We start from the raw sequence: 12,500 nt of genomic DNA, 5'->3' as shown, positions 1-12,500 counted from the left end.
GAGAGAGACATAGCAAGGAGAGAGAATGAGAGACAGAGAGCGAGACGTAGAGAGATGAGACAGAGAAAGACAGAGAGCGAGAGGGAGACAGAGAGAGACAGAGAGATAGAGAGAGAGAGAGAGCGAGAGATAGAGAGAGAGAGAAACAGAGAAAGAGAGAGAGAGATTTTGAAAAACTCCCATATCTACTGGGTGAAATTCCACAGTGTGCCATCAGAGCAGCAAGATTTGTGACCTGTTGCCACGAGAAAAGGGCAACCAGTGAAGAACACGCACCATTGTAAATACAACCCATATCTATGCTTATTTATTTTATCTTGTGTCCTTTACCATTTGCACATTGTAAAAACACTGTATATATATATATATAATACGACATTTGTAATGTCTTTATTGTTTTGAAGCTTCTGTATGTGTGATGTCTACTGTTAATTTTTATTGTTTATTTCACTTGATATGTTATCTACCTTACTTGCTTTGGCAATGTTAACACGTTACCCATGCCAATAAAGCCCCTTGAATTGAATTGAGAGAGAGAGACAGAGAGCGAGAGGGAGACACAGAGAGAGAGAGAGACAGAGAAAGAGAGAGAGAGACAGAGACAGAGAGATAGAGAGACAGAGAGAGACAGCAAAAATATCCTCAGTGTACAACGTAGAACACCAAATAATGCATGCAGAGCAGAATTAAGCCGATACCCACTAATTATCAAAATCCAGAAAAGAGCTGTTAAATTCTATAACCACCTAAAAGGAAGCGATTCCCAAACCTTCCACAACAAAGCCATCACCTACAGAGAGATGAACCTGGAGAAGAGTCCCCTAAGCAAGCTGGTCCTGGGGCTCTGTTCACAAACACACCCTACAGAGCCCCAGGACAGCAGCACAATTAGACCCAACCAAATCATGAGAAAACAAAAAGATAATTACTTGACACATTGGAAAGAATTAACAAAAAAACAGAGCAAACTAGAATGCTATTTGGCCCTACACAGAGAGTACAGAGTGGCAGAATACCTGTCCACTGTGACTGACCCAAAATTAAGGACTCAGTGATTATAACCTTGCTATTGAGAAAGGCCGCCATAGACAGACATGGCTCTCAAGAGAAGACAGGCTATGTGCTCACTGCCCACAAAATGAGGTGGAAACTGAGCTGCACTTCCTAACCTCCTGCCAAATGTCTGACCATATTAGAGAGACATATTTCCCTCAGATTACACAGATCCACAAAGAATTCGAAAACAAATCCAATTTTGATAAACTCCCATATCTACTGGGTGAAATTCCACAGTGTGCCATCAGAGCAGCAAGATTTGTGACCTGTTGCCACGAGAAAAGGGCAACCAGTGAAGAACACGCACCATTGTAAATACAACCCATATTTATTTTATGTGTCCTTCAACCATTTGTACATTGTTACAACACTGTGTATATATATATATATATATATATATATATATATATATATATATAAAATATAACATTTGTAATGTCTTCATTGTTTTGAAACTTCTGTATGTGTAATGTTTATTGTAAATTTTGATTGTTTGTTTCACTTTTGTATTATCTACCTCACTTGCTTTGGCAATGTTAACACATGTTTCCCATGCCAATAAAGCCCCTTGAATTGAATTGAAGCAGAGAGAGAGAGAGAACCAGAGAGTGAGAGAGAGAACTAGAGAGAGAGAGAGAACCAGAGAGAGAGAGAGAGAGGGAGAGAACAAAATAGAGAGAGAGAGAGAGAGGGAGAGAACCAAAGAGAGAGAGAGAGAGAAAGAGAGAGAGAGAGAGAGAGAGAAAGAGAGAGAGAGAGAGAGGGAGAGAACAAAATAGAGAGAGAGAGAGAGAGAGGGAGAGAACCAAAGAGAGAGAGAGAGAGAGAGAGAGAGAGAGAGAGAACCAAATAGAGAGAGAGTGAACGAGGAGAAATCAGGCTACTAGCCAACAGAGCCTTGCTAAACCCCCTGGTCTTTAGTGAGTATAGTATTAGTATATCTAAACCTTTCTACCTTCTTCCTGATCCCTCCGTCTTCCCACAGCAGAGACTTACTTGTCTTTGAGGAAGTCAGCGACGCGCCTGAAGTCATCAGCACAGTACTCCCTCTTCATGTCCATCAGGACGCTGTCGGAGGCAGACTGCACCGGGACATGGAGAAAGGCATACACACGAGGATGGTTCAGGATCGTAGACATCTCCTGTTAGGCAGAGATGGATAGATTAGAGAGAGGAGAGAGGAGATGGAGAGGAGATGGAGAGAGAGTAGAGAGAGAGGAGATGGAGAGAGAGTAGAGAGAGAGGAGATGGAGAGAGAGTAGAGAGAGAGGAGATGGAGAGAGAGTAGAGAGAGAGATTACACAAACCCACAAATCATTTGAAAACAAATCCAATTTTGATAAACGTTCATATCTACTGGGTGAAATACCACAGTGTGACATCGCAGCAGCAACACCACCACACAACCCATAGTCATATTGATTTATTTTCCCTTTTCTACTTTTTATTTATTTATTTTACCTTTATTTAACTGGGCAAGTCAGTTAAGAACAAATTATTATTTTCAATGACGGCCTAGGAACAGTGGGTTAACTGCCTGTTCAGGTTTGTACCTTGTCAGCTCAGGGGTTTGAACTTGCAACCTTCCGGTTACTAGTCCAACGCTCTAACCACTAGGCTGCCCTGCCACCCACTTTAACTATTTGCACATCGTTACAACACTGTATATAGACATAATATGACATTTGAAATGTCTTTATTCTTTTGGAACTTTTGTGAGTGTAATGTTTACTGTTGGCAATGTTAAACTGTGTTTCCCATGCCAATAAAGCCCTGAATTGAATTGAATGAGTGAGAGAGATGGAGAGATATAGAGAGGAGAGAGAGAGAGATGGAGAGAGAGTAGAGAGAGAGGAGATGGAGAGAGAGATAGAGAGATGAGATAGAGAGAGAGAGTGAGAGAGAGAGATAGAGGGTGAGAGAGATAGAGAGAGAGAGATAGAGAGAGAGAGACAGAGAGAGACAGAGAGAGAGAGAGATAGAGAGAGATAGAGAGAGAGAGATAGAGAGAGTGAGACAGAGAGAGAGATAGATAGAGAGAGATAGAGAGACAGAGAGAGACAGAGACAGAGAGAGACAGAGAGAGAGACAGAGAGAGAGACATAGAGAGAGACAGAGAGAGAGAGATAGAGAGAGATAGACAGAGAGAGAGAGAGATAGAGAGACAGAGAGAGAGAGAGACAGAGAGAGAGACAGAGAGAGAGAGATAGAGAGAGATAGACAGAGAGAGAGAGAGATAGAGAGACAGAGAGAGAGAGAGAGAGAGAGAGAGAGAGAGAGAGAGAGAGAGAGAGAGAGAGAAATAGAGAGAGATTTGTGGAAGAAGGCATAGACAGGAGTGTGGTTCAGAACCTCAGACATGTCCTGTTGGGACAGATGTAAACAGGATGAGAGTGTGAGGGGGGTGTAATCCACTGAGGAGTGATGATCTCTTCAGACATCGTCATTTAGAGCAGTCAGAGCACATTATACACCCTCACATAGGGGAGATTCCATGTGCCGACACACACAGATCTGGAGACGCATAAACACACACAGCCCTTATCCCTCCAGACTGTAGTTTAATGAGGATCCAGACTGTAGTTTAATGAGGGTCCAGACTGTAGTTTAATTAGGGTCCAGACTGTAGTTTAATGAGGGTCCAGACTGTAGTTTAATGAGGGTCCAGACTGTGGTTTAATGAGGATCCAGACTGTAGTTTAATGATGGTCCAGACTGTAGTTTAATGAGGGTCCAGACTGTGGTTTAATGAGGATCCAGACTGTAGTTTAATGAGGGTCCAGACTGTAGTTTAATGAGGGTCCAGACTGTGGTTTAATGAGGATCCAGACTGTAGTTTAATGAGGGTCCAGACTGTAGTTTAATGAGGGTCCAGATTGTAGTTTAATGAGGGTCCAGACTGTAGTTTAATGAGGGTCCAGACTGTAGTTTAATGAGGGTCCAGACTGTAGTTTAACGAGGTTCAGGAGGTAGAACAGGGAATGATGGTGATAACAGCAAGAATACTAAATTATCGTCAGCATATTTGATATGACTCTCCCTGTCCTGTTAAACAAGCACACACACACACACACACACACACACACACACACACACACACACACACACACACACACACACACACACACACACACACACACACACACACAGAGAGAGTATTCTCATCAGCATATGTGAAATGACTCTCCCTGTCCTGTTAGAATCCCCCAGGTGTGTGTCCTGTATAAAGGGGCTCCTATTGTACAGTACTGTCCCAGGGTTTACAGGGAATGGTTCCTAACACAGAGGACACTCCCTTTCCTCATCAACACTTTCCAGTTCGATTCGTCCTACGCACGGGATATGCAGGGTAAACATCGCCCAATGACATGCTTACTCGAGAAAGAACCTGCAAGGAAGCATTTCGTTGGACGAGGTATAGCCTAAACAAGCCCCTTCCCCACAGAGCAGAGCTCCCTAAACAAGCCCCTTCCCCACAGAGCAGAGCTCCCTAAACAAGCCCCCTTCACCTCAGAGCAGAGCTCCCTAAACAAGCCCCTTCCCCACAGAGCAGAGCTCCCTAAACAAGCCCCTTCCCCACAGAGCAGAGCTCCCTAAACAAGCCCCTTCCCCACAGAGCAGAGCTCCCTAAACAAGCCCCCTTCCCCACAGAGCAGAGCTCCCTAAACAAGCCCCTTCACCACAGGACAGAGCTCCCTAAACAAGCCCCTTCCCCACAGAGCAGAGCTCCCTAAACAAGCCCCTTCCCCACAGAGCAGAGCTCCCTAAACAAGCCCCTTCACAACAGGACAGAGCTCCCTAAACAAGCCCCTTCACCACAGAGCAGAGCTCCCTAAACAAGCCCCTTCCACACAGAGCAGAGCTCCCTAAACAAGCCCCTTCCCCACAGAGCAGAGCTCCCTAAACAAGCCCCTTCACAACAGGACAGAGCTCCCTAAACAAGCCCCTTCACCACAGAGCAGAGCTCCCTAAACAAGCCCCTTCACCACAGAGCAGAGCTCCCTAAACAAGCCCCTTCCCCACAGAGCAGAGCTCCCTAAACAAGCCCCTTCACAACAGGACAGAGCTCCCTAAACAAGCCCCTTCCCCACAGAGCAGAGCTCCCTAAACAAGCCCCTTCCCCACAGAGCAGAGCTCCCTAAACAAGCCCCTTCACAACAGGACAGAGCTCCCTAAACAAGCCCCTTCACCACAGAGCAGAGCTCCCTAAACAAGCCCCTTCACCACAGAGCAGAGCTCCCTAAACAAGCCCCCTTCCCCACAGAGCAGAGCTCCCTAAACAAGCCCCCTTCCCCACAGAGCAGAGCTCCCTAAACAAGCCCCTTCCCCACAGAGCAGAGCTCCCTAAACAAGCCCCTTCCCCACAGAGTAGAGCTCCCTAAACAAGCCCCCTTCCCCACAGAGCAGAGCTCCCTAAACAAGCCCCCTTCCCCACAGAGCAGAGCTCCCTAAACAAGCCCCCTTCCCCACAGAGCAGAGCTCCCTAAACAAGCCCCTTCCCCACAGAGTAGAGCTCCCTAAACAAGCCCCCTTCCCCACAGAGCAGAGCTCCCTAAACAAGCCCCTTCCCCACAGAGCAGAGCTCCCTAAACAAGCCCCTTCCCCACAGAGCAGAGCTCCCTAAACAAGCCCCTTCCCCACAGAGCAGAGCTCCCTAAACAAGCCCCCTTCCCCACAGAGCAGAGCTCCCTAAACAAGCCCCTTCACAACAGGACAGAGATCCCTAAACAAGCCCCTTCCCCACAGAGCAGAGCTCCCTAAACAAGCCCCCTTCCCCACAGAGCAGAGCTCCCTAAACAAGCCCCTTCCCCACAGAGCAGAGCTCCCTAAACAAGCCCCTTCACAACAGGACAGAGCTCCTTAAACAAGCCCCTTCAACACAGGACATAGCTCCCTAGCTCCCAGGACAGGACAGGTGAATGGGGCTTGTTTAGGGATCTCTGTCCTGTGTCTCTACATCTGGTCAGGATTCCCCTCTCTCTCTCTCTCTCCTATCCACAGCTTCATCACAGAATAAGAGATATTATATTACAGATTAACAGTCAGGCTTGACAGGGAGATGTGGTATTAAATACAGAATAACAGACAGGCTCTGACAGGGAGATGTGGTATTAAATACAGAATAACAGACAGGCTTGACAGGGAGATGTGGTATTAAATACAGAATAACAGACAGGCTTGACAGGGAGATGTGGTATTAAATACAGAATAACAGACAGGCTCTGACAGGGAGATGTGGTATTAAATACAGAATAACAGACAGGCTTGACAGGGAGATGTGGTATTAAATACAGAATAACAGACAGGCTCTGACAGGGAGATGTGGTATTAAATACAGAATAACAGTCAGGCTTGACAGGGAGATGTGGTATTAAATACAGAATAACAGACAGGCTTGACAGGGAGATGTGGTATTAAATACAGAATAACAGACAGGCTTGACAGGGAGATGTGGTATTAAATACAGAATAACAGACAGGCTTGACAGGGAGATGTGGTATTAAATACAGAATAACAGACAGGCTTGACAGGGAGATGTGGTATTAAATACAGAATAACAGACAGGCTTGACAGGGAGATGTGGTATTAAATACAGAATAACAGACAGGCTTGACAGGGAGATGTGGTATTAAATACATAATAACAGTCAGGCTCTGACAGGGAGATGTGGTATTAAATACAGAATAACAGACAGGCTCTGACAGGGAGATGTGGTATTAAATACAGAATAACAGTCAGGCTTGACACCACCAGGACTACTACAGATGACTAGACTACAGACAGAGCTGTATAATCACACCTATTATCATCATATCATTGACGAATGTCTAATCACTATGAGAGAGGAGAAGGAGGAAACAAACGATTGATGAAATGATTTCTTCAAATGAAAATGTTGGTTGATTGCGATCCTGGTCCGTCTTCACAATTAAAAGCTATTGTGCCGGCGCGACCCCCCCCCCCCCCCCCCCACTCCTCCAGCCTAGATAGTCGTCTCACTGGTACCTCACCACATGGGGTAACCATTAGAGGGGGTCAAAACTAAAATCATTCATTAGAACGAAGAATACCAGTTGATTAATGAAGCAGATGAACCAGGAACATACTTGCACTGGGACATGCAAAGTATCCCAAACTAATTAGTGTGTGTGTGTGTGTGTGTGTGTGTGTGTGTGTGTGTGTGTGTGTGTGTGTGTGTGTGTGTGTGTGTGTGTGTGTACACACATATGTGCATGCGGGTATGTACATGTCACACCAGAAAGAGGTGGATTGTGGGTAGTGAGTGGGATAGCGCTGAATGGTACGTGGAAGGCGTGAGAGAAGTGAGAGACTGTCTGGTGTCTCGATGTCATTTCACACAGCCGATGTGAACTTACCGTATCGTCGAGCACACTCCTGTCATGTCTCCTGGCAACCTGTCTGTACCTAAGGGCCTCAACCATGTAAAACACACACACACGCACACACACACACACACACACACACACACCCTCTCGCTCGCTCGCTCAGCAGACTGAATAGCTGAACTGAGTGTTTGTGAACTGACGTCATCGGTTGCATCAACAACAACCAAACGTCTTTATCCCCCCCCCCCCTCCCCCAGAAGAGACCATATGTTGTCGTTGACAGACACCTCTCCTCTACCGCCCGGTGGGAAAATCCATTCCTGTGTCGATCAGGGGAGACAAACGAAGCATCTCATTTCAGACCCACGGTGAGTCAGTGATGTCACACGGCAACTGTCCAATAGAGCCGTCAATCATGGATCAGCAACGTAGCAGAGTGAGGCTCAACGTAGCAGAGAGAGGATCAACGTAGCAGAGTGAGGCTCAACGTAGCAGAGGCTCAACGTAGCAGAGGCTCAACGTAGCAGAGAAAGGCTCAACGTAGCAGAGAAAGGCTCAACGTAGCAGAGAGAGGCTCAACGTAGCAGAGTGAGGCTCAACGTAGCAGAGTGAGGCTCAACGTAGCAGAGAGAGGCTCAACGTAGCAGAGAGAGGCTCAACGTAGCAGAGGCTCAACGTAGCAGAGTGAGGCTCAACGTAGCAGAGAGAGGCTCAACGTAGCAGAGTGAGGCTCAACGTAGCAGAGGCTCAACGTAGCAGAGTGAGGCTCAACGTAGCAGAGGCTCAACGTAGCAGAGAGAGGCTCAACGTAGCAGAGTGGGGCTCAACGTAGCAGAGGCTCAACGTAGCAGAGAGAGGCTCAACGTAGCAGAGAGAGGCTCAACGTAGCAGAGTGAGGCTCAACGTAGCAGAGTGAGGCTCAACGTAGCAGAGTGAGGCTCAACGTAGCAGAGAGAGGCTCAACGTAGCAGAGAGAGGCTCAACGTAGCAGAGAGAGGCTCAACGTAGCAGAGAGAGGCTCAACGTAGCAGAGAGAGGCTCAACGTAGCAGAGAGAGGCTCAACGTAGCAGAGAGAGGCTCAACGTAGCAGAGGATCAACGTAGCAGAGAGAGGATCAACGTAGCAGAGTGAGGCTCAACGTAGCAGAGGCTCAACGTAGTAGAGAGAGGCTCAACGTAGCAGAGAGAGGCTCAACGTAGCAGAGAGAGGCTCAACGTAGCAGAGAGAGGCTCAACGTAGCAGAGAGAGGCTCAACGTAGCAGAGTGAGGCTCAACGTAGCAGAGGCTCAACATAGCAAAGTGAGGCTCAACGTAGCAGAGGCTCAACGTAGCAGAGAGAGGCTCAACGTAGCAGAGGCTCAACGTAGCAGAGAGAGGCTCAACGTACCTCTATAGGTCCTGTTCTGATCTCTATAGGTCCTGTTCTGATCTCTATAGGTCCTGTTCTGATCTATATAGCCTCTATAGGTCCTGTTCTGATCTCTATAGTCTCTATAGGTCTTGTTCTGATCTCTATAGCCTCTATAGGTCCTGTTCTGATCTCTATAGTCTCTATAGGTCCTGTTCTGATCTCTATAGTATCTATAGGTCCTGTCCTGATCTCTATAGTCTCTATAGGTCCTGTTCTGATCTCTATAGCCTCTATAGGTCCTGTTCTGATCTCTATAGTCTCTATAGGTCCTGTTCTGATCTCTATAGTATCTATAGGTCCTGTTCTGATCTCTATAGTATCTATAGGTCCTGTTCTGATCTCTATAGTATCTATAGGTCCTGTCCTGATCTCTATAGTCTCTATAGGTCCTGTTCTGATCTCTATAGCCTCTATATGTCCTGTTTCCAGTCCCAGACTGACTGTCCTGATCTCTATAGTCTCTATAGGTCCTGTTCTGATCTCTATAGCCTCTATAGGTCCTGTTTCCAATCCCAGACTGACTGATCTGATCTCTATAGCCTCTATAGGTCCTGTTCTGATCTCTATAGCCTCTATAGGTCATGTCCTGATCACTATAGCCTCTATAGGTCCTGTTCTGATCTCTATAGTATCTATAGGTCCTGTTCTGATCTCTATAGTCTCTATAGGTCCTGTCCTGATCTCTATAGCCTCTATAGGTCCTCTTCTGATCTCTATAGGTCCTGTTCTGATCTCTATAGCCTCTATAGGTCCTCTTCTGATCTCTATAGGTCCTGTTCTGATCTCTATAGCCTCTATAGGTCCTGTTCTGATCTCTATAGCCTCTATAGGTCATGTCCTGATCACTATAGCCTCTATAGGTCCTGTTCTGATCGCTATATCCTCTATAGGTCCTGTCCTGATCACTATAGCCTCTATAGGTCCTGTTCTGATCTCTATATCCTCTATAGGTCCTGTTCTGATCTCTATAGGTCCTGTCCTGATCTCTATAGCCTCTATAGGTCCTCTTCTGATCTCTATAGGTCATGTCCTGATCACTATAGCCTCTATAGGTCCTGTTATGATCTCTATAGGTCCTGTTCTGATCTCTATAGTATCTATAGGTCCTGTCCTGATCTCTATAGCCTCTATAGGTCCTCTTCTGATCTCTATAGGTCCTGTTCTGATCTCTATAGCCTCTATAGGTCCTGTTCTGATCTCTATAGCCTCTATAGGTCCTGTCCTGATCACTATAGCCTCTATAGGTCCTGTTCTGATCTCTATAGTATCTATAGGTCCTGTTCTGATCTCTATAGCCTCTATATGTCCTGTTTCCAATCCCAGACTGACTGATCTGATCTCTATAGTCTCTATAGGTCCTGTCCTGATCTCTATAGCCTCTATAGGTCCTGTCCTGATCTCTATAGTCTCTATAGGTCCTGATCTGATCTCTATAGGTCATGTCCTGATCTCTATAGTCTCTATATGTCCTGTTCTGATCTCTATATTCTCTATAGGTCCTGTTCTGATCTCTATAGTCTCTATAGGTCCTGATCTGATCTCTATAGGTCATGTCCTGATCTCTATACTCTCTATATGTCCTATTCTGATCTCTATAGTCTCTATAGGTCCTGTCCTGATCTCTATAGTCTCTATATGTCCTGTTCTGATCTCTATAGTCTCTATATGTCCTGTTCTGATCTCTATAGCCTCTATAGGTCATGTCCTGATCTCTATAGTCTCTATAGGTCCTGTCCTGATCTCTATAGTCTCTATATGTCCTGTTCTGATCTCTATAGCCTCTATAGGTCCTGTCCTGATCTCTATAGTCTCTATATGTCCTGTTCTGATCTCTATAGTCTCTATATGTCCTGTTCTGATCTCTATAGCCTCTATATGTCCTGTTCTGATCTCTATAGTCTCTATATGTCCTGTTCTGATCTCTATAGTCTCTATAGGTCCTGTCCTGATCTCTATAGCCTCTATATGTCCTGTTCTGATCTCTATAGTCTCTATATGTCCTGTTCTGATCTCTATAGTCTCTATAGGTCCTGTCCTGATCTCTATAGCCTCTATAGGTCCTGTTCTGATCTCTATAGTCTCTATAGGTCCTGTTCTGATCTCTATAGCCTCTATAGGTCCTGTTCTGATCTCTATAGTCTCTATAGGTCCTGTTCTGATCTCTATAGGTCATGTCCTGATCTCTATAGTCTCTATAGGTCCTGTTCTGATCTCTATAGGTCCTATTCTGATCTCTATAGTCTCTATAGGTCCTGTTCTGATCTCTATAGTCTCTATAGGTCCTGTTCTGATCTCTATAGCCTCTATAGGTCATGTCCTGATCTCTATAGTCTCTATAGGTCCTGTCCTGATCTCTATAGTCTCTATAGGTCCTGTCCTGATCTCTATAGTCTCTATATGTCCTGTTCTGATCTCTATAGTCTCTATATGTCCTGTTCTGATCTCTATAGCCTCTATAGGTCATGTCCTGATCTCTATAGTCTCTATAGGTCCTGTCCTGATCTCTATAGTCTCTATATGTCCTGTTCTGATCTCTATAGCCTCTATAGGTCCTGTCCTGATCTCTATAGTCTCTATATGTCCTGTTCTGATCTCTATAGTCTCTATATGTCCTGTTCTGATCTCTATAGCCTCTATATGTCCTGTTCTGATCTCTATAGTCTCTATATGTCCTGTTCTGATCTCTATAGTCTCTATAGGTCCTGTCCTGATCTCTATAGCCTCTATATGTCCTGTTCTGATCTCTATAGTCTCTATATGTCCTGTTCTGATCTCTATAGTCTCTATAGGTCCTGTCCTGATCTCTATAGCCTCTATAGGTCCTGTTCTGATCTCTATAGTCTCTATAGGTCCTGTTCTGATCTCTATAGCCTCTATAGGTCCTGTTCTGATCTCTATAGTCTCTATAGGTCCTGTTCTGATCTCTATAGGTCATGTCCTGATCTCTATAGTCTCTATAGGTCCTGTTCTGATCTCTATAGGTCCTATTCTGATCTCTATAGTCTCTATAGGTCCTGTTCTGATCTCTATAGTCTCTATAGGTCCTGTTCTGATCTCTATAGCCTCTATAGGTCATGTCCTGATCTCTATAGTCTCTATAGGTCCTGTTCTGATCTCTATAGGTCTTGTTCTGATCTCTATAGGTCATGTCCTGATCTCTATAGCCTCTATAGGTCCTGTTCTGATCTCTATAGTCTCTATAGGTCCTGTTCTGATCTCTATAGTCTCTATAGGTCCTGTTCTGATCTCTATAGCCTCTATAGGTCCTGTTCTGATCTCTATAGCCTCTATAGGTCCTGTTCTGATCTCTATAGGTCCTGTCCTGATCTCTATAGGTCCTGTTCTGATCTCTATAGGTCCTGTTCTGATCTCTATAGCCTCTATAGGTCCTGTTCTGATCTCTATAGTCTCTATAGGTCCTGTTCTGATCTCTATAGTCTCTATAGGTCCTGTTCTGATCTCTATAGTCTCTATAGGTCCTGTTCTGATCTCTATAGGTCCTGTTCTGATCTCTATAGCCTCTATAGGTCCTGTCCTGATCTCTATAGCCTCTATAGGTCCTGTTCTGATCTCTATAGGTCCTGTCCTGATCTCTATAGTCTCTATAGGTCCTGTTCTGATCTCTATAGCCTCTATAGGTCCTGTTCTGATCTCTATAGTCTCTATAGGTCCTGTTCTGATCTCT

General features: G+C 45.3%; 1 protein-coding gene across 1 annotated transcript in view; it reads right to left on the bottom strand.

Moving 5' to 3' along the window:
* cdkal1 (CDK5 regulatory subunit associated protein 1-like 1) overlaps positions 1-12,500 on the bottom strand; it is a 649,344-nt gene that overhangs the window by 170,802 nt on the left and 466,042 nt on the right. The window contains exon 10 of the mRNA XM_064945061.1: positions 2,053-2,198. Coding sequence (XP_064801133.1) covers positions 2,053-2,198 — 146 coding nt within the window. The remainder of the gene's footprint in view (positions 1-2,052; positions 2,199-12,500) is intronic.

The sequence above is a fragment of the Oncorhynchus masou genome, chromosome 29, assembly GCF_036934945.1.
Source record: "Oncorhynchus masou masou isolate Uvic2021 chromosome 29, UVic_Omas_1.1, whole genome shotgun sequence".
Classification (NCBI taxonomy): Eukaryota; Metazoa; Chordata; class Actinopteri; order Salmoniformes; family Salmonidae; genus Oncorhynchus; species Oncorhynchus masou.
This window is presented reverse-complemented; position numbering and strand designations above follow the sequence as displayed.